General features: G+C 31.6%; 2 protein-coding genes across 2 annotated transcripts; one reads left to right on the top strand and one right to left on the bottom strand.

Moving 5' to 3' along the window:
- Window positions 1-7889: 7889 nt before the first annotated feature.
- On the bottom strand, window positions 7890-13726 carry LOC133287404 (uncharacterized). The gene is made up of 9 exons (XM_061485004.1): window positions 13708-13726; window positions 10896-11095; window positions 10006-10187; window positions 9634-9918; window positions 9479-9537; window positions 9362-9398; window positions 9170-9241; window positions 8499-8823; window positions 7890-8300 (listed from the first exon to the last, which is right to left on the bottom strand). Exons 1-9 carry the CDS (start codon window positions 13724-13726, stop codon window positions 7890-7892), a joined length of 1590 nt encoding a protein of 529 aa, XP_061340988.1.
- Window positions 13727-17486: 3760 nt separating this feature from the next.
- LOC133287422 (flotillin-like protein 4) lies at window positions 17487-19858 on the top strand. The gene is made up of 2 exons (XM_061485035.1): window positions 17487-18413; window positions 19352-19858. The coding sequence occupies exons 1-2, from the start codon at window positions 17487-17489 to the stop codon at window positions 19856-19858; spliced, it is 1434 nt and encodes a 477-aa protein (XP_061341019.1).
- Window positions 19859-23084: the final 3226 nt, after the last annotated feature.

Here is a 23084-nt window from a genome sequence, read left to right as displayed (position 1 = left end):
CATGTTAATTTATAATAAAGGCCAATTTATGGCCCGTTTGCCTGGATAGTTTTTTTTTTTTTTTCAAAAGCTGTTTTCTTCCCTACTCCCAGAAAAAAGCACTTATCATATAGTCTGTTTGGATACTTCTTTAGTTATTTTTTTAGAAAAATATAAATTATAAAAAAAGTCAAAAAAAAAAATTAAAGCTAAAGCTTTTAGTTTCTAAAAAAAGAATAAGTCAAAAGTCAAATTTTTTTAAATAATTTTAATTTTTATAAAAAATACTTTTAAAATAAATAAAACATAAAAAGTAATTTTTTATAAGCCCTCCATACAGGTTACCTATCTCTATTTACCTGGAGAAAATGAAAATCTGTTTTGAAATGCCTTTTCTGATTCTGACAATGACTCTGATTTTTCAATAAGCTGAGCACTGCTCTATATCTTTTATTTTACGTTACACGAATAAGAGATATCTAGTTAGTGGCTTTTTTTAGAAAAAAATAATTGAAGTGGGTATATATTGATATCTTCCACTTTCACCCAAAGTTAATGAAATTAATATCAGCCACCTAGAAGGATCGATCAGCTATAGAGCGATAGGAGCGATTCTTTCATGGTCCGGGAATATGGGACTCCCGACCACCGAAAATGAAAAATAAAAAGGATTGAGAGAAAAATATAAAAAGAGAAAAGGATTTAAGAATATTTTTTTTATCAAAAAAAAAGGACACAAAAAATTTGATAGGCCCGTGTATATTAAAAATTTCCGAGCCATAGAGGGTAATTGATGGTAGCTAGCTAGAGAAAGGGCAATGGACCAATGGTAATGATTATGGACACCCAATGTGGATGACAGTTCAGAAGACTCGAACGGTTGGTTGAAGAGGAAACATAAAAGCTAGCGGGTTGTGGATGTGTAGGGTGCAAAGAGAGCATGTAGACAAATCACTCAAACAGCAAGGAAATGGGAGCAATTTTTTATTTGAGTTATATAATTAGATAAGATAAGTTCGATTATTCTTACTTATCCTGCATTATCTCAATCATGTGATATGATGCGTTTTTTTTTTTTATATGTAATGCATTTCTGTGACAACCAACACAGGCATGAATGTCCATATATAGGTGAATAAATTTTCAGGAGATCTTTCACGCAGGGGAAAAAGAAAATAACTTAGAGCACTAGAGATGTATGTCATGTCCGTAGTGAAATAGCTTTAGAACAAAAATATGCTAAAAGTGACCTTTTTAGAGAAATAAAAGTTATTATATATTACAAATGACAGTAGGAATTCACTTTTTTATTTTTATCGATTCGGTTTATTTAGGCTTGAGAGTTTGTAGGGAAAAGGAAGAAAGGGATCTAAGGGGGAGGGAGAAAAAGAAAGGAAAGAAAATTGAAGGGTATTCCCTTTCCTTGTTTGGGAGTTAAAAAAATGGTAAGCGATAAAAAAATAGAGGGTTAATGAGATATTTTTATCATTTTATCCGATTTTATAAATTAATATAATTATTATATTTTACAAATTAAATTAAATTTAAAATTTCTAACAAAATTATTTATGTACTTTTCACAATATTAAAAAAGATCATATTTTCAACGAAATTTCTACGTTACAAACGACCAAATTTTCATCACAAAATTATTTTTTCATCGAAATATTTTTCTTCGAAAAGCTACGGAATTGGTTCTCCGATGAAAATTTTTACAAAAAATAATTTTTCTATCGAAATTTTCGATGAAATTTAGTTTTCGTCAAAAGTTTTGACGAAAATGATTTCCTCCATCAAATATTTTAAATGAAAAAGAATTTCGTCAAAAATTTTGACGGAATGTTTTCCGTTCAAAATTTCGATAGAAATGTGCTATGATAAAAGTTCCGATGGAAATTGTTTTGTAAAAATTTTTGAGGGAAATGTTTCATTCGAAACTTTCAACGAAATTTACATTCTGTAAAGAATTTTGGCAGAATATTTTTTACGTCAAAATTTTTTATTGAAATATTTTTCGTCAAAATTTGTTACGGAAATATTTTCTTTCAAAAATTTTTGACATAAATGTGTTCCTTTGAAAATTTTCGACGGAAATGTGTTTCGTTAAAAGTTTTGATGAAAAAAAAATTTTGTCAAAAAATTTAACTAAATGTTTTCGTCGAAAACTTTCGACAGAATTTAAATTTATTAAAGAATTTTGACGATATTTTTTTCTGTAAAAAATTTTCGATGAAAATGTGTTTCGTTGAAAATTTTTATGGAATATTTTTCGTCAAAAATTTCGATGAATATATATTTTTTTGAAATATTTTGACAAAATTTAGATTCCATAAAGAATTTTGACAGAAAAAAATTTCCGTCAAATTTTTTTACAGAAATATTTTTAGTCACAAATTTTGATGAAAAGATTTTTTGTCGAAAATTTTTGCTGAAAATTTTGATGGAAATGTTTTTCTTAAAAAATTTTGACGTAATTGTTTTACATCGAAACTTTTCGATGGAAAAGTGTTTCGTCAAAATTTTGGACGAAAATATTTTCGTGGAAAGTTTTGACGCAATTTAAATTCTATCAATAATTTTACTGAATTCTTTTCCATAAAAACTTATGTCAGTGATTATGGCAAAATCTAATTCTGTCTCTAATTTTGTCTTTAGTTTTGACGGAAATTTTTTGACATATATGATTTTTTTCAAAAATTTCATCACTATTTTGGAAGAAATATTTTTCGTCGATAAATCATGTCGGTATTTGAGACTTTTCTAATAATGTCACATTTAAAAATTATTCACATTCATGTAGTTTTTCACATTTTAATGCTAATGGTAGATAAGTAATTTTAATATTTCCTCCCATGAACCCCCAAATTGGAGAAATTTTAATTTTAAGAAAAATGAGGGTTTAGTAAAAATCTCTAATTTCTTCCCCTTATTTTATAAACTCACAAACAAAATAAGGGTTTACTAAAACCCTCGATTTTCTTTTCTTCCCCTCCTAAAACCAACTCCCAAACAAAGTCTTAATGAATTATGAAAAGCCTGCGTATTGCATAAACTGGTTTGGAATAAGACTAAAAGATAACGTAAAAATTATTAATATACTTTACTCAAATATCATTTATTTATTTTTTCTAAACTCCAAAATAATATTATTCTGAGTTTCAGAATATAATTTTATCTCGTATGACAGGAGAAACGTTAATCACTTTTAATTAATATACCTTTTCAATTTAGTCAAAGACATATTATTTATTATAAAATAAGTGATTATAAAACTCAAGAATTGTTGGTCTTGTAGAAATCAGTTAGACCCTAGAATTAGACTTGTCTAAAAGTTAAATGGTTCAAATTTTAAGAGTTCCAAATACTAAGAAGTATGGAGAGACACAAATCTGAATTCAGACACCGGTCGAAATCTAAAAAAAAAAAAAAGTGTTCATAAAAACATGGGGAAAAAACTATCATTTAAAAGGACACAAGTTGTGTTATTTTAGATGATTTACACAAAGTATGACCGGTCATACTTTGTGCAAATATAAAAAATTGTTTTTTTTCTCTTTCATCAGTCACATCGCTGACGTGTAAAGTGAAAAAAAAAACTTTTCAGAATTACACAGAGTATGACCGGTCATACTCTGTGTAAGTCAATAAAAGCACACAACTTGTGTCCTTTTGAATGACATACACTAAACCCTAAAAATATTTATAACTTGATGCTAAGTACTTAGATAATTAGTATCTCAACTTATTTAGGTTTACATCTTAACTTTTTAATCAAGTCAGCTTTTATATTTATATTCAAAATTATTTTAATGTATCACCAATGTAAAACATGTTATATTAATACTTATTGACGAATCACCACGACGTCATAAAAATAAACTTGAGTACTTGAAGGTCAAACTTGTTAAATAATATATCAATACATTATACATGATTAAATGGTAGTATAAAATTTTATACTCTACTAGCAATTGAAAAATAGCTAAATTCATTTTTATTCAGGGAAAACAATTTATAATGCATTGTATTTCACAAAATAGGATTGCATTATGGTTAAAGCAGTACAAAAAATTTATGAGGATTGTTTTGTTTTTTAGATAAAAAAAGTACTTTCGCGGACACGAAATGAAAGTATTGGTGTTATGATAATGCAAAAAGCAAACTTCATGCCTCTACTCATGTAGTTATTTGGTTCTTCCATACAAATTAGGGAATTCACAATCACTTAACCACCTAGTTATCACCAAACAAACAAGAAATAATTGAAGCACAACTAATTATAGACACTCTGTAATTATCATCAACCAATTCCAACAACCACAACCACAAGTATAAATTAAAAGGCTTTATTAATCTTATATAATAGGAGAGAAGTTCTCTCATGTTATAGAGACAATCTTGTGTGGAACTCACTCACTTATAAAAAAAGAAAAAAAGAATAATACAAAAATTAATGTATATGTAGAAGAGAAACACACTCTCCTACAACATAAGACTATATTTTCCCTAAATTAAAACTTAGTTGTTGTTTGCCTTTGAGGAACATTACTCCTAATTACAACCCGAATGTGGTACAACAGAAGATTTTCAGATACAAAACGAGAATCTTCTTCACGAATTCACCATTCCTTAATAATGGCGGGCCCCAGATCTTTGTATCAATTGCTGTTGGAAGATACGCCTAACCTTGGTGGAATACATTTTTCATATTTTAATGCAAAAATTCTTATCAACTTGGTTAGGCGAATAGCTTTGATTTGAAGCTAAACTTTTTTTTGTTTCTTCGATGCTTTGATGGATATGCGATTAGCAATTATAGAAGCTCGAGAGATGCTTAAATTATATTATTTTTCTTTTCTTTTGAAAACTTACATTTTTTATTGGTAGATGAAAGTTACATTTTAATTGAGACTACTATATGTGTCGCGTTAATTTATTCGAGGGTTTAATTTTTTTATTTTTATTTGTAAAAATATTTTATCTATCAGGTTCACATGAAAATGAGTAAATCTCACTATTCAAAAAGTAAAAGAAAATTTTGATAGAGCCCATCCACTTTTATGTGAGTGGAGCAAATAAAATATTTCTCCAATAAAAACACAAATAATTTTCCTGCATTTTATTATGAACAAGTTTATTGGGATAATTTTTCTTTCTCCCCTACTCTTAGTGTTAGTGACATTGGCCGTTACTCTCAAACCATTACTATCGACTTTGGAATTTAAAACATGAAATAAATTTTTGGGTGAAGTTCGAGAGGACTGTTTAAAACTTCATTCCATATCTAAAGTCTTCAAATTAATAATATGGTATTAAAAACTAATTGTTGGTAAAGTTAAGCGACCATTTTGGATGGATTTTTTTTTAAAAACAAAGCACATCTATTATAAAGTCAGTTTGGATGTATGCTTTAAAAAAAAATATAAGCCACAAAAAAAATCAAAAATCTACTTTTTTTTGCAAGCTAAAAATTTTAGCTTCTACAAAAAACAGAATTCAAAAGTCAAATATTTTTTTTAAAACCCAAATAATTTTTTAAAAATCTAAATAGTTTTAGCTTTTATAAAAAGTACTTCTGAAATAATTAATGTATAAAAAACACTTTTTTCGTAAACTCACAAACATGCCCTAAAAGCTGTTGTGAAAGAAAAAACGTTGTTGAGAAGCTTGTTCATAAATGTACACACAGGTAGCACATTTCATCTTTACGGAAAAAGTAGGATCAAGTTAAATAAAGGAACCGAACCGAATGACCGAATCAAATTAAATTGTTTTTTTAACTAATTTCATGAATCAAAAGGATTTTATAAACCAATTTAAAAAATTGGATCAAAGCAAGATAATTGATTGGAAAATAAGTTCGAAGTCCGGTATAAATTATAAATTGGTTTTGAAATATAAATACATTCCGAAATATTTTCGAACCGGTTCAGAATAATTTGGATTAAATAAAATATTTCGACTCTTTGAGTTGAACCTGTTTAAACCAATTTGGGTCACCACACACCCTTAGGAAGAAGAATGTAATTTTTTAAAGGGAGTTACTAATCTCATGTTGCTTAAGATAATTCTCTCGTGTGTGAGATAAATATATAGTGTCCACACTTTAAAACAAAAAGAAAAAGAAATAAAAAAAATTGGCACAAAATTCGATGAATATATAACATAAATAACTATCTCTAATGAAATGAGAAAAATATTTCTCTTTTTTTAAATAGAAGTTACATAAATGAGTGTTATTCATCCTAAACTTTATTTTATAACACAAGATTCCCTTAGCTTTGGTAAAAATGTGTAATCTTGAATTTTCTATCAAATTTAACAGGGAGAGTTTGCAAGTAAGAAGCACATGAAAAACCCTATGAACTAAATTTTACTTGCTTCTCAAAAAAACCAATATTATTCTACTTCTCAAATTCGAATTGGTACTGTTAAATTTGATAGAAAATACATAGTTAAGTTTTAATCAATGTATCCAAAGAGAAGACAACTGGGACTGAAAGGTGTCTGGTTTGTTTCGTAGACAAATTAATTTGGGGTTAGTGACAAAATTCTTTGCTCTCTATGCTACAAAGGGGCTAGTCTCATCTAAATGGAAGGGTCATCTCTACAAAAAAAAAAAAAAAAAACGGACTAATTATTAAATTGATTAAGATATTGGTTCACTGTTTAATAATTCGATCGTTATTGTGTCCTGGTTGCGCTAGTTCTTATTAAATATATATTTTTAAGAGGTACAAAATTTGTACATTAGGTTATGTTACACTCTTAATTTTGATTCTTAAGTTATCAAGTCATTGGATACAAGTGGATCAACAATAATATTATGGATAAGATTTTTTATTTTTAAACAGATATAAATTGATCCTTTCACTATTTTTAAAATTATAAAATGTTTAGGTAATAAATTAATATAAAATCATAAGCAAACATAATTAGATTGTTTTTTAAAATAATGAGATGATCATATTATATGTCTTCCAATATAAAAAAAAAATTCATGATAAAAGACTAAATAATAACACTCCATGCATGAGTAACATACGAGAACCTATATAACTTGGCACTAGGCATTTATTTTGCTAAAAAATCATTTTTGATAAATTAAAAAAAATAAATTGAAATTGATCATGCACCATTAGCTTTCTACCCGTTTTCACTGATCTTGGATCGTTTCAACAGTACTCCACCAATTCCCTAATCAACTTTTTTTTTTTGTTTAAATGAACTTGACACCTGACTAATTCATCGATTTTCAGTCGAATTAACCAGTTTGGTACAATTTTCTCTACATTACCTTTTGCTTTTCACAGTAGTTTAGAAGATTTATGTGTTAAAAAAATGAAGTTTAGGTTGGAAAAATAAACTAGAAATCTAGAATAGAGACTCCGGTCTTCCCATCACTCCCTCTTTCTGAAATATTTATTAATTTCTTTTCATATCTTCATTTTCTTGTGGGCTTGCTCATGGGCCCAAAAGGTGGGGACTCGGCTAACGTATCAACAGAACATGACGTATTTCTTAGCATTTTGTTAACGCTTGACACCCTAAAAATGAAAGGGACCTGGCCAGAGAGTTGTCAAGTTGGGTACACTATTCACTAATCAAGCTTTTCATACATTCTGAGGGACATGTTGGGTTACCTTTACGTTGATCGTGGGTTTGCTCCAAACAAACAGTGTCCAAAATCTATATGACCTGCGGGCTTGGTCTCATATTTAGGCTCCACATCCTCGTCCTCGTTCCCCTTTTCAAGGACATGTAATACAATGATATTTCATTAAAATCTCGTACTATAGTGACATTACAAAGAAGCTACAACATCATCCAACCAACACTAGGAAAAGCTAAACTTAGTTCACAATCCACCAACTTCTAGTAATGGAAGAGCAATATGAATGAGTTTATTTTTAATTATCCTTGTCCCCTTCAGGGATCCGGGCTAGTGCTAGTGCTTGATCTGTTGCTGGTGCAGGAGTCAAGTCTTTCAACTTTTTTGTATATAAACGATGTCTCCGTTCTCTTCCATACACAACCCAGAAGATCAAGGAAAACATCACAGCAAAAGAGACCATTACCAATCCAATATAGATCCATCTACTATAACGTTGTAGACCAGGACAATGGTCCCTATATATATCACTGAAAGTTTCCCGAACAAAGGTGCAATCTTGTAGCTCAACCAGGGACGGAGCATCATTATACAAGGCGTTACCCACATTTATTCCAGCGGATACTTGATTGTAGAAGCTAGGAGTTAAACGCCCCTGGGTCATGCATATCTCAGATGGTGAAACCTGGCACACAAAGTTGCTATACACCTGCATCAGATATTAAGATCAACATAACTCTCAGATGATGCTCATGAGATTAGTCTTAATGAAAAAAATAGAAAATGAGCATCTTAGACCTTCACAGGGACTTACAGTTGTGACATGTGGGTCAGAATATATATTTAATGAACCCAACCCATGTAAGAAATAGTGTTTCAATGTTTTATGAAGGTTCAATTAATCTACCTGTGTTGCATTGTTTAGGCCCACTTCACCAGCGTCACATTGTCTATCCGTCATGTCAGGATGGAATGGATTGCAGAGGAGCGGTATTAAGGGACCAGATTGGTTATAGTACAGTGGCGTGAAATTGGGGGCGAAGTTTATGTTGGAGACATTGGTAATAACCTGGTTGACCAAATTGACTAGTTCAGAAGTTACTTCTTTGCTTCGTAACATTGTTTCCTGTGCAGTGGCCTTGTTCACACAGGGTAGAATATCGTCCAGAGCTGTATTTGCAGTGGGATATTGGATCCACTCATTCATAGCTACACAAGTGTCTGCTGTCACACTAGCAATGCAAAACAAAAAAGGATTAGCTTCACATTTAAATGACAAGTTCCCCATCTTAAGAAAAAAAGAAAAAAAGAAAAGAAAAAGGAAAGGAAAAATGTAGCATGCACATTCTTAAGATCGCATCTGATAAAACTTTATATGGTGGGAAATCAGGGTTAGACCAAAACCTTAACTTTAACATGATTTCTCCAAGAGATTTATTAAGAGATATTTAAAATTCAAGGCTGGCATGACCGAATAATACTAATAATGTCTTGCTATCAGCAAGACATCTATAAAAATATATGGCAAAACCATTGAATTTATTTTGACTATTTTAGGGGAGTGAGAGGGGAACTTACTTATGGAGAAGAAGGAACAAGCCACATAATATAAGGGTACCAGTAACAAGAAACCATCCTGCGATTACCAAGCTGCAATTATTCATGTCAAAGTGTTTCATGAGAAAATATGATGATAAGCGGAGTCATGTTTGCTAACAAAGAATCACAAAAACACATAACAGTAGGTCGTGCACAGTATATCTCACTTACATATACACAAGGAGCTGCATGCCAAAAATTGAGAACACTGTAGTCACAAGTAAGAACATAAATTAATAGCACAAGTAAGAGATTTTGCATGTAAATTGGGACATAGAAGGGACTCACAAAATCCAAGAAATGTTAAGACTAGCATAACAGCAGCTATTATGATAAGCGCCAGCCTCCTGTATCAGTTTCACGGTAATCATGTTATAGAGCAAAAATTAAAACAAAAAAAAAACCAAGTGTCTAGAGCGAAACACCTAATAATCAATCATTACGCTGAATCTAAGAGATCTTGTATGTTGTCTGAGTTCTCCTTTGTTTGATCAGCAAGTGTGCTAGCGGAGGCATTGATATTTGTTTCTGCCTCGTCAATATCAGTTTGAACATTCGTAGGGAGAAAAACTCGATCGATTCCAACCTGCTTAGCTTGAGCAAGATAATCCGACACATTCCTAAGTTTATCCACAGTAGAATCAGCTTGGTGTACGACATACTGCAATGTAGATGTCATGCTATTATGAAAACTTCCTTGCCCAACATAGAGAACTGCACATCCAATCCTGTTAACACAGAAAGACATGTAATTTATAATACAAATCCAACTTAAACCCGAAACCAGGAAAACAAAGGCAGAGAGAGATGTGTACATTGCTGCAAATGTGAATACTATCAGGAGAATAAGGGAAAGAGTATAGCATGTTGGAGAATGACCATAAGGCTCTCTTTGACGACAGAAGTAACAAACAATGATGATCAAAAGGCACAAGCCAAAGCCCAGGAACCAGATTGCTGCAACACTGAACAAAGGAACTGCAGTAAATGCCACAGACTGCATTCAAAAAAGAAAAAAGATCAGTGCACTTTGTTTTTCTGAAATTCAATACTGCAGAGCTAACCAAAAAGCTTAGTAATTCTATAGATTGGAGTGAAGTACTAAAAATTGAAAGAAATAAAATTAAAACAAAGGAAATATACACAACAGAAAGTCAGAAATGAGCTGTCATCACTCAAACTATCATCTAATCAGGCCAACTTAAATTCAAACAATTAAATTTGCAGCATAGTACGGGACCAGTCAGTACCTCAATTATTTTTTTCTATGAATAACACAAAATGATAGCTTCATGCCTCATCCTATAAAACTAATTGATAAAGGATACTATGACCATAGCGTCATAGATAAATATTAACTTTTAATTAAGATTACATGCCATGGAATGTTCAAATGTAAGTTTACTAACACCTATCTAGATGCTTACAGTTTGCTTAGAGCCACATACTAGTCAAGGTATTAATATAATTGAACAATACAGTTATTATTCCATATACTTTCAAAGGCAAGAATGAATCTTAATTAGTGACTTTTACAATAGTTCCATATTTTGGCAAATAATCTAAAATGATACCCGAAATTTCGTGATGCCAGTCCCAAAACTGTGCAGATTTTGATACTTAACAGCCACAATTAACGAGATACAGTGCTAAGACTACTATAAAACTATTACAGCACAAAAGACTAACGGTTTGATAAGCTTACAGCCCAATAATGGTGGTCACTGATATTCCATCCGTTTGTGTACTTTGTGAAGTCGTCGAGAGGGTCTTTTCTTCGTGTTCGCTCTGCAGCTAAGGGAAAAGGTGAGTTCTCGAATGGTTCAGCAGCAATTTCATCCACAAGAGACCTTCCAGGCCTAGTCACCCCATAAAAGCCTACAGCATTTCCCTCATTTTCTGGCCCTGGAAATTAGAAATAAAAAGAAAGAAAGAAAGAAAGTTTCATGCTTTCTACCGAAACATCTTCATGCGGTATAACCTTTTCATCTTTTCACATCAGCAAAAAATAAATAAAAAAATAAGAATAATGATTAAAAAGTTAAGGAAGGTATGAGGATAGCAACAATCATTTGTGTCATACTGTTTTTTTTTTTTTTTTTTTTTGAAGTTTTAGAACTTAGAAGTTAAACTGAGCGAACAATAACAACAGTTGTTCCAATTAAAGACTTGTTTTAGCTTCATGGGATGCCCAAACAGAGAAGAAAGACAACAGAGAGAGAGAGAGAGAGGTTTGAGTGGAATACCTGAAGCGAGTTGTGTCGTGACAGCTGGTAAGTAAGATGCTTCGTGTGAGAACAAAAATGAAGTGGAAGAGTGAAATAAGAAAAATGTGACCACAAAACAAAATAGCAGTGGCCGGTAACTGGACATTATATGAGAGCGAGCAATGAAGATAAAGTGAATGTGAGTTCAAAGGGAAAGAGTGGTTTGGTTTGGTCTGTGTTCTTCACTCACTGCAACTGGCAAATGACTGTGTGGGAGAGAGAGAGAGAGAGAGAGAAGAAAGAGTTAACTGTTCGAAAATATCGGCGGGCTGTGTTGGACATTAACCTCGTTTCTATTACGGCATACCCCACCATTACCGTATGCCGGGAAATTAATAATCAAAACATATCACCGTTAACAATTCAATTTAATAATGTATCTGTTATATAAAACATAAACAACAAGGTAGCATTTTATCTAAGAAATAAACAAAATATTACTCACATTTTTTATATGTACTAATTTATACATGTATGTTTTGTTTTTTTTCATTTGTTTATATAAATTTTATGTTTTAAAATTAATTTATACTTTAGGAAACAAGAATTAACGAATAATTGAAAAAATATAAATAAACGAGAATTATAAATTGAGGACGGGGCTGATTTCCCGTTTAGAGTGTGGCAATGGTCAAAAGTGGAAGATGAGTGAATGGTGAGATGTAAACCAAAATGGAGATAGGGCCCTTAGAAAGCGGGTAAAGTGAATCGATTGGGCTCGTTCCCCAACGTAATTTCCCATATTACTCTTACTGTGCCGCTTTTGACTTTAATGCAATTGTGGACCATCGCCTCTGCTGGTTTTTCTGCATCAGCCTTTTTTCCCCTCCTTTATATGCTTAAACAGAAGGAAAAACATATCACTTTGAAAAATGTTTCTTTCTCTCAAGTGGTTTACACTTTTTTCTTATTGAAAACTAATAATAAAATGAATGTATTAAGATATATATATATATTTTTCCCTTTTTCTTAACCATAAATATATAAGATATGATCTAATAAAAAATAATGTTATTAGAAGACATTATCACAATCCATAAGAACAATTATATATTCCTGAATTAACATAACAATTCTATTGATTACTTGAACAATTAAATGTTAGATTTTTTTTTGAGTTTTTAAGATATTAAGTGTTTTTACTTTATTTTCAAAATGTTATTTTAACTAACAAATAAGATTTATTAGAAATATATAATATTCCTGAAATGTTAAAATACCAAATTAACATTTTACGCTGAATAAAACGCAAATATAAAATAATATAAATTATAAGTATTAAAACTTATTTGTGATTTTTACTTTATTTTGTTCTGAGACCACAAAATGCATACACATATCACGCTGAACATGACTATGAATATAAAATAGATTAATTGTATAATTAAAATACGAATAATAGTTGCATCAAAAATTAAATAGCATTCAAGAACTTTTGGTTCTCTCTCGCCTTAACTGCATAAAGAATTTTAGCCTTGCATAATCATGGAATCAGAATTAAAAGATGAACAGGAACTATAAATATTCATAAAACTTAGCAGGTAAACTCCACGGTGATTTCTTGATTTTCTCTTCTTCCTTCTCCTCTGCAGTGTCTCCCGAGGCGCTCCTCTGCCTTGTCTTTCGAATGAATCACACAGCTCTCGTCTCGTCTTTTTAAAGAATTAATTTGGGTTTTTAATTTTTGGACCACCTCACTGAAGCGAGCTGCTCAGCAAACATATTTTAATTCCTAGTTGATGAGCTCGCTGGAGCGAGTTATATAGCGATGCGATGCACAGACACAATTTTTTTAAATATTCTAACACACGGTCAACATTTTAGGACACACGGTCAATGCTTCAACACATTCCGACACGTTTTTTTGACATGCAGTCAACTTTTTCCGACACTTAGTAACGCTTTGACACATTTTTTTAGAACTAAATTTTATTTTATTAACTAAACATGAAAAAATAATTTATAAATTAATTTTTTTTATTATGAAATTTGACATGAAAAATTAACAAGGTGCAAAAAATTATTTTTGTTTATATTTATGTTATAAAATTTGAATATTTGATCGGATATATGACTTATTATGGGCTGTTATATATATATTAAATATAAATTATATTATATATATTAAAAATATTATTTAATATCAAAACGTGTTCCAACTAGGGGTGTTAACAGGCCGAGTCGAGCCGAGCTTTGGTCTTAAAAGGCTAAGCCTGTGTTTAGATATGTCAGCCTGATCAAGCTTATTACCTGTTATGAATATAACCATCGGCCTCTAGCCTGATTTATTTACAAAAAATGAAAGCCTGATTTAGTCTGTTAGTCTGTTTTAAAAAAATAAGATAATAAAAATTTATCCAAACAGAATGTACAATCAATAACATTAGTAATTCCATAAATATTCATAAATTCAATGTATATCCAAACAGCATAATATAGAATAAAATCATTCGAAAAGTTTGTTTAACCAATAAAATGGGGAGAAATGGATTGAGGAGAGAGATAAGGCTATTACAAGTAGTATAAAAATATCAAATAAAAATAAAAATTATTATACTAGGCCAGCCTGAGAGGCTCTAAGGTCGAATTTTTGAATTGAAGCCTAAGGCCTTTTTATTAAACGAACTTTTATACAAGTTCAAGCCTGGTTATAACAATCAAATTTAGGCATATAAGCTCAGGCCTTCACGAGCCGAGTCAAATGCCCCTGGTTCGTTTATCACCCCTAGTTCCAACGTGTTGGAATATGACATTATTTAGAATTAACATGTCGGCGTATCATGTTTCGTGTCCTGTGTCAGTGTCTTGGGGTGTTCGCGGTCTGGATTTGATCGGTTTTGGAAGCAAAATCATCTGATCCAATCTATTCGGTTTGATCATGTAATCATCCATTCGGTTTGGATTTTTTTTCAAAATTGATCCGATCCAATCCAATTTTTTTCAGTTTGAATTGGATCGGTTTTCGATTTTTTGAAAATCCTAAAATTTGTTTCATGATTATTGTGCAAATAACATCTTTTGTATATATTGGCTTTGTAAAAAAAAAATTAAATACAAAAGCATCAGTAAATGATAAAATAATTTTTTTTTGGCAATGAGATATGAAGCTCTACACAGATGAAATTTTGTTTATGAGATGTGACTAGTTTTTTTTAGGTATAGTTTATAGGTTGATGAGTCTTGGGTTTAGAAATTTTTGGGCTATGATTGGGGAAAGGCCCAAGTAGGTAGAGTGGAATTAATATATTGGATCGATTTTCATCAACCAATCCGAAAACCGATCCAATTCAATTAAAATTTGAGGTTTTTTTCTTTTTTCGATTATCGATTTTTCGATTTTCGGCTATCGATTTTTCGGTTCGATCACCGCGATTTAAATCGGTTTGGATCAGTTGATAAACACCTCTATCAGTGTCGGTGTAACATAGGCAGAGCGAGAGTTTTTAATTTCTCGCTTGCTTGGCTCGCTGAAGCGAGCAAGAATTAATTTTTATTAATTGTTTACTTTCTTAATTTTTATACTCCCAACCGATCCCATCTGCCTTTGCCCATTAGATTAGTAATTTGTTACTTTAAACGTGAAACAGTATAAAAAGGGATTAAAATCTTATATAGTTGTTGGAATTTTAATATCTTTTGGGATTTATTAATTAACACTATATTATTAATCATATTAATCATTATTTAAAATATTTTTTATATTAAAAATATAGTGTCTTTAACACACTTATCAAGTACCATGGAAATTCCTCTCCAAATAAGACAAAAAAAAAAAAGCCAAAAAAGAGACAACGGAAGCGTATTATCACATAATTTGTCTTTGGATTATATTTATCTTATTTTGTATCAGATAAACAAATTTTTTTACACATATAAAAAAAGGACGAGTCTCATCTTCTTCTTTTTTCTCTCTTTTTACATGTAGATCTCACTTTTAATTTTGTTTATATAATATGAGTTAATCATTTTCCTACAACGTAAACAAATTATTTTCCTATATCTTTATCCTTAATAGCAAATAATCCCAAACAAGTGACAGATAATTGATCGACGAGTTGTTGTCTTCTCTTCTGTTCTTTTTTCAAATCAATTGACAGACTGCTTTTTTTAGGAAACTTAATTAACATTAAAAATTAATGACGCAGAGTCCAACTGGCGTTTTTAATTTTTATTAGAGAAAAATGTTTGTCCTTTTAAATGACACAACTTGTGTCATTTCACTCTCACAAAAGGTAGGATCTACACCTTTATATTTTTTTATTTACTCTTTTTTTCTTTATCTATCTCTTTCTCTCACTTAAAATGACACAACTTTACATTTTTTAAAATAATACACACTTTTATCTTATTATCATGGAGATTGGAGATACAAGCTACCGTGAATCGAAGCTCAAAAGTTAATTTTTAATTTGTTCGATATAATTGATAATTAATTTGCTTAATTAATTAACCTGCTCTGATAAAACATTTTTTTCCCGTTGTATTCATTCTAATCCTACAAGCACTTCCTCGTCAACGTATAAAGTTTCTTTGAGAAGCATAAATACATACAAACACATAAATTATTTGACTGGCATTTCTCGCATATATAATCTCCCCTTCGTAGCTGTCAAGCTAAAAAATATTCTGACCAAGCTGAGCAACAAGAAGCTAGCATGCAACTTCCTACATGTAGTCAGAAAATGAACAATGAATAAATATCTAGTTATCCAACAACGTACGCTGAGGACTTAGCATATATTCTATTAAAATTAAAAAATATCACTATCTAATTGCATTTATCCGATTCACTTGTTTGCTGAGAATGCCAACTAAGTCTCACTTAATTATAAAAAGTAGGGTTGGCAAAAATACAACCCGTCAGGTTGGCTAGTAACCCGCTAAAAATGAGTCAAGTTGGGTTGACAAAAATGAGCTGTCAACTCGAGCCAATCCGACCCGACTCTGCTTGAGAAAAAAAGAGCCAACCAGCAGATCAAACGCGCCAGTTCGCAGATTGAGTTTTTTTTTCTCATAAAAAATACAAAATATAATATACAAAAATGGACAAAACTTACACATGCTGTCATCATCTTTCTCCCTTCTCTAAACCTAAGTCCCTAATCTTCTCAAATTCCTGCCATTTTTATATTATTAGTCTATGTTGGCTTTGTTTGATTCAAATATCTTACCCACTTGGTAGCAAGTGGTTCTGATTGTTTCTTGATGTTGGTGCAAATTTGTTGTGAAGAAAAATCAAAACTAGAATATTTTGCTTTTATTTCTCATTTTGTAACCCTTTGTTTAAGCTGATGGAAGCCACATAGCCGGTGCATTAATACTACAGGTTCATTTAAATAGGCTGAAAACGAGCCAACCCGCAAGCCAATTTTCGAGCCAACTCGAGAGCAATTTTTTCAAGCCAACCCACGAGCCATATTTTTGAGCCAACCCTAACCTGACTCGGGTCGGGTTGGGTTGTGTTTGATTTTCTAGCTCGTGTTTTTTTTTTTTTGAACCAACCTTAACCCGACTCAGTTTTTTCGGGTTACATGCGGGTTGGACCGGATTGACCCGTTTTGCCAACCCTAATACAAAGTCAAAATGCATAAGAATATATTAGTGATTATTTTTGCTTATAATTAATACAATTTTCATAAAATCTTGATCGTTATCTCCCTCCCTCTTCCACATGTAATCTGTATTATGAGGAAATGATTGGTTGTGTTAAGATTTAACAGCCTGCAGGATTTGTAACAATATTTAATGGAATTAATGTTTTTATATGTTACGGGAGATGAATTTTATTTTCTATATACTTATAAAAGTTTGTGAACTCATATTTTATTTTTCTCTTTTTTTTTTATATAGTCTTACACACTTTTATTTATTTGTACGTTGGAGATAAAAATATCTTTTATAACATAATTTATAATAAATATGACCACTAATTGAAAAACATATATATAGATAGACTTGGGCAAGCAATCACTAATTAATACTCAGTGCAACTCTTTGGTTGCTTCTGTCATAACACCAAAACCAAAACCATGTTTAAGGTAGCAAATGCATCCGAATACCTAGTTATCTCTGGAGTTGGGATCAAAGACATAAAACTCGCAAAGAAAGCATGGGTTCTCCCTGGCCAGGCATACACCGTTTTCGACCTCTCTCCAGTTAATTACACCTTCGAAGTTCAAGCCATGAGCGCCGAAAAGCTACCTTTCGTGCTTCCTGCGGTCTTCACAATCGGACCCAGAGTGGACGACGAACAGAGCCTTCTCAAATATGCTAAACTCATCTCACCTCATGACAAGCTCTCTCACCATGTAAAGGAGCTTGTTCAAGGTATCATCGAGGGAGAGACACGTGTCCTCGCTGCCACCATGACAATGGAAGAGATTTTCAAAGGCACCAAACAGTTTAAACAGGAAGTGTTCGAGAAAGTTCAGCTAGAGCTTAACCAGTTTGGGCTTTTGATTTACAACGCCAATGTTAAGCAACTAGTTGATGTGCCTGATCATGAGTATTTCTCCTATTTGGGTCAGAAGACGCAAATGGAAGCTGCAAACCAAGCAAAGGTGGACGTGGCTGAGGCCAAAATGAAGGGGGAGATAGGATCGAAGCTGAGAGAAGGCCAAACACTTCAAAATGCTGCGAAAATTGATGCAGAGACTAAAATCATATCGTTACGGAGGCAAGGAGAGGGTGAGAAGGAGGGAATAAAGGTGAGGACTGAAGTGAAGGTGTTTGAGAATGAGAGACAAGCAGAGGTGGCAGAGGCAAATTCTGTGCTTGCTAAGAAAAAAGCTATGTGGGAAAAGGCGGCGCAGGTGGCGGAGGTGGAGGCCACCAAGGCTGTGGCACTGAGAGAAGCAGAGTTACAGGGAGAGGTTGAAAGGATGAATGCTTTGACAAGAACAGAGAAGCTTAAAGCAAAGTTCCTCAGCAAAGCAAGCGTTGAGTACGAAACCAAGGTTAGTTTATTTGTTCTTCGTTTATTATACAAATTGACAAAAAAGTTGTCTGAGGTATAAATCCGACATTATTTTTCAACCGAGCTTGTTGATTTTATCTATTTATACGAGTAAATCATTGTCCAGTCTACCTCTATGACAACTCAATATAATAGTAAATCAACGAGTACAGAAGAAAATATAGAAACATCAATAAAAACTATAATAATTAGTATCCTTCAACGAATCATCTTTCTTAAGATGCACGCAATTATTACAGACAAATTAAAAATATTTTTTTGAAAGTTCTGTGCCTTGTTCACGCCCTCACATATAGATTATTGTTTACCCGTTGACTTTTACTTATTCCACAAAAGTTAGAGGCGCGTCACTAGACAAAATATACGCTAACAAAATGTCAATTGATAGTGCCATAAATCCAAAAGTTAATATCTATCGATAATAACCTAAATTAATATATTAAATTAGATTTATATTTTTTCAGTTATTCAGTTTACTCTATTTTGGAAAATAACAAATATTATATTTAATTGTACTTTTTAATTTTACTTTTTTTAAATTAATAATACTTGTTTTTTATATTTAAAAAAATCTTTTAATATATATTTCTAACATTATATATGATTTAATTACATATATCTCTTACAATTTTAAATAAATTTTCTTAAATATTCATTTTGTAATTTATATCATTTAAATTTTACTTTTAAAAAAAAAAAAAACATCCTACGAGATAATTAATTTAACGGTAAAACTATAAAGCAGAGTAACTGACTTGCATGTGCTTAAATATGATGTTGGAAATGAATATCATGTTGAATTACATATATTAAAGTGTATAGCTATATGTATCATTGTCAACGATGAAACCTAAAAGGTAAGTGTGTATGATAATTTTTTTATTCCCCTTAAACCCATAATTGGAAATTCTGGAATAGGTACAAGAGGCCAACTGGGAGCTGTATAAGAAACAAAAAGCAGCTGAAGCAATTCTGTTTGAGAAGGAGAAGGAGGCGGAAGCACAAAAAGCATTGGCAGGGGCAGCATTTTTCACTCGCCAACAATCAGCTGAAGCAGAGCTATACGCAAAGAAAAAGGAGGCAGAAGGACTTGTGGCAATTGGGCAAGCCCAAGGAGCATATTTAAGGACACTTCTCGATGCATTGGGAGGCAACTACGCAGCTCTAAGGGACTACTTGATGATAAATGGTGGCATCTTTCAAGAGATTGCCAAGATTAATGCTGAGGCAATACATGGACTTCAGCCTAAGATTAGTATTTGGACAAATGGTAACGGTGGAGAAGCAAGCGATGGTGGTGCAATGGGTATGAAGGAGGTTGCTGGTGTTTACAAGATGTTGCCACCTCTGTTTAAGACTGTCCATGAGCAAACGGGTATGCTGCCACCTTCTTGGATGGGAACTTTGCCTGACAAAAATTCTTAGCCTCTTCGTCGCTTACCAATCACATAGCCTCTTCTTCTTCTTCTTCTTCTTCTTCTTATTATGTCGGTTTGATATGTCTTTTGTTAATAAATAAAGAAGAAGAGTACGAACATAATACATAATATGAATATAGAAGTACAAACACTAGCAAAAGTTTTAAGTACCATATATGGTTATTGGTATTTGTCTGATTCACATGTCTTTACACAGTTTCCGCACCCCCCCCCCCCCCCCCCCCCCCCCTCTATTTTATAAAATAATCCCCCGTTTATTCAAGCTATCGAGCTCCTGAACTTGCTGAAGAGAAGGGGAAAAGAAATAATTGATCAACGATTTAATAGGAAGGGGAATTAAGAAGAAGAGAAAACACCGAGTTGGGAGAGGTCATTATTCTTTAGTTTTCTTACTGCAAAGTATTAAGTGGTTTATGACATTAAATTTGGTTTCAATTATTTATGTCTCAACTGTCCTTTTCATTGATTGGGAGCACTCACTTATCAAGAGGAGAAAGTGTAGCATTCAGCACACTGACAGGTAAAAAATAATCATAGTGTGGGTGCGGTGAATGATATATGCTACGAATAGAATGAGTACATCGTAGAAAACGCCAAATTTTAATTAATAACTGCGGTGAACTTCAGATTCGAAAAAAAAACTGTGGAAGGATGAAGAGAGCGACAATGTCTCGAGACAATTCCAGATGTTGATTCATACAGGGATTTGAATTGATCCGAACACTTGGAGCTTTGGCCCTAACTTCTGCATTTCGAAAATTTTATCATACGAAGATTTTCAGATCACTCAGTTTATCAGTTTCTCACCACAACAATAAACCAGTGATACTATTACAACTTCCAAATAAGATCTTGGGGGTAATTAAAATGCTAAAATATAAAAAAAAAAGAAAAGAAGATGAAGCCAAATTCCAATCTTAAACCTGCGTTGCGTTTCAATATCCTTGATATGAAAAACTTGGAGCATCTGTGTTTGAAACCCTAGAAATCTGAGTGGAGGCACTAAATTAAACTACACAGACATTTGTACATTTCTTTCCTCCTACGTGAAGTTGCGAGCGTGACTAAGGCAGTTGGAGTGACCACCTACTGTATAATTCTTTTATTTATTTATTTATTTATTTTCTGTTTTCTAAATGCATTGTTAAGGGGACAGGCATTTTGCATAAATGCAAATTTTTTTCCACGAATGAATTACATGTTCTTGGTAGGGATTTCTTATTAGCTTTGATTTATTTAATAACAAGCCATAAAAACCCCAAGGTCGATTTCCTATATTCATCTGCTTAAAGTACCTTCTAGGCCTCTCCCTTCTAAGAGATGACATGGCCTCCATAGTCCATAGCAAACATATACTCAACCAATTGAGCTCGGGGTTCACTGTTGCTTAAAATCGGCAAGTGCACCGATCGTACCAAGTAATAAAAGGGTAAGTAGAGATCGTTTCCACGAAGATTGAGGCACCGAAATTATTTTAACTATTCCTTTCTTGTTGGATAAATAAAAGTTGGTTTGAGAATATTTGTGATTGTAAAAATTGAGAATAATTCAAAGATGTTTTTGAAAACTTGAGAATGACAGATTAAGATTGAGAAAATATGTAAAAGAATATTGCGGTAAAAGACGCCAACACCTTTCTGATCCCCACCTTGCAATATTAATTAATGTTTACATTTAATTACCCATTGATCAAACAATTCACCATCTATCAATTGATTAGTTAAGCCCTAATTCCTTAGGCTTTGTTTGGGAGTTCGGAGGGGAGGGGAAAGAAGGGGATCCAAGGGGGAGGGAGGGGAAGAAAATTGGAGGGTATTCCCTTCTCTTGTTTGGGAGTTAAAAAAATGGTAAAGGAAGAAAATGGAGGGTTAATGAGATATTTTTACCATTTTACCCTTTTTTAAAATTAATATAATTATTATATTTTACAAATTAAATTAAATTTAAAATTTCTAAAAAAATTATGTATGTACTTTTCACAAAACCAAAAAAAGATTATATTTTCGATGAAATTTCTACGTTACAAACAACGAAAATTTCATCACAATTAGTTTTTTCGTAGGAATACTTTTCGTCGAAAATTGCGGAAATTTTTCAACCGATGAAAATTTTTACAAAAATAAATTATCTCTCGAAATTTAGTTTCCATCAAAAGTTTTAAACGAAAAAAGAATTCTGTCAAATTTTTTGACAAAAAGTGTTTTGTTCAAAATTTCGATGGAAATGTGTTCTAACGAAAATTTCGATGCAAATTGTTTTGTTAGAAATTTTAAGGGAAATGTTTCATTCGAAACTTTCGACGAAATTTAGATTTTGTAAAGAATTTTGAAATAATATTTTTCCCGTCAAAATTTTTTGTCGAAATATTTTTGACGAAATTCTTTGACAGAAATGCGTTCCGTTGAAAATTTTGATGAAAATGTTTTTTATCAAAAAATTTGACGAATATATTTTCCATAAAAAATTTTCTATGAAAATGTGTTTCGTTAAAAATTTCGACAAAAATTTTTTTTGCCAAAAAGTTTAACGAAAATATTTTCGTCGAAAACTTTCGGCGGAATTTAAATTCTGTTAAGAATTTTGATGAAATTTTTTTTCATCAACAATTTTCGATAGAAATGTGTTTCGTTGAAATTTTTCGTCAAAAATTTCGATGAATATGTCTTTTTGTGAAATATTTTTGCAAAATTTAGATTCCGTAAAGAATTTTGACAAAAAAAAAAATTCGTCAAAATTTTTTACAAAAATTTTTTTGGTCAAAATTTTGATGAAAATATTTTCCGTAAAAAATTTTGACATAATTATTTTACGTCGAAACTTTTCGATGAAAATGTGTTTCATCAAAATTTTGGACGGAAATATTTTCGTTAAAAGTTTCGACGCAATTTAGATTCTATCAATAATTTTGACTGAATTTTTTTTTTAGTGCAAAATTTATGTTAGTGATTATGGCAAAATCTGATTTCGTCTCTAATTTTGTCTTTAGTTTTGACGGAAATTTTTTGACGAATATGATTTTCATAAAAAATTTCATCACTATTTTTGACGAAATATTTTCTGTCAATAAATTATGTCGGTATTTGAGAATTTTCTAATAATATCGTGTTTAAAAATGATTCACAATTATGTAGTTTTAACATTTTAATACTAAGGGCAGATAAGTAATTTTTAATATTTTTCTCCTCAAACCCTTCAAATTGGAAGAACTTTAA

The sequence above is a fragment of the Gastrolobium bilobum genome, unplaced genomic scaffold (assembly GCF_033153095.1).
Source record: "Gastrolobium bilobum isolate Gb01-03AN ecotype WA unplaced genomic scaffold, APGP_CSIRO_Gbil_v1 utg647, whole genome shotgun sequence".
Classification (NCBI taxonomy): Eukaryota; Viridiplantae; Streptophyta; class Magnoliopsida; order Fabales; family Fabaceae; genus Gastrolobium; species Gastrolobium bilobum.
The sequence above is the reverse complement of the archived record's forward strand: the minus strand, read 5'-3'. Positions and strand labels throughout refer to the sequence as shown.

Coding starts and splice junctions, on each gene's coding strand:
- LOC133287404 (XM_061485004.1), bottom strand. Junction 9,538..9,633: donor CAAGATCTCTTAGATTCAGC/GTAATGATTGAT, acceptor AAACTGATACAG/GAGGCTGGCGCTTATCATAA. Junction 9,399..9,478: donor CTTAACATTTCTTGGATTTT/GTGAGTCCCTTC, acceptor TTGTGACTACAG/TGTTCTCAATTTTTGGCATG.
- LOC133287422 (XM_061485035.1), top strand. CDS start 17,487: ATGTTTAAGGTAGCAAATGCATCCGAATACCTAGTTATCTCTGGAGTT. Junction 18,414..19,351: donor GCGTTGAGTACGAAACCAAG/GTTAGTTTATTT, acceptor ATTCTGGAATAG/GTACAAGAGGCCAACTGGGA.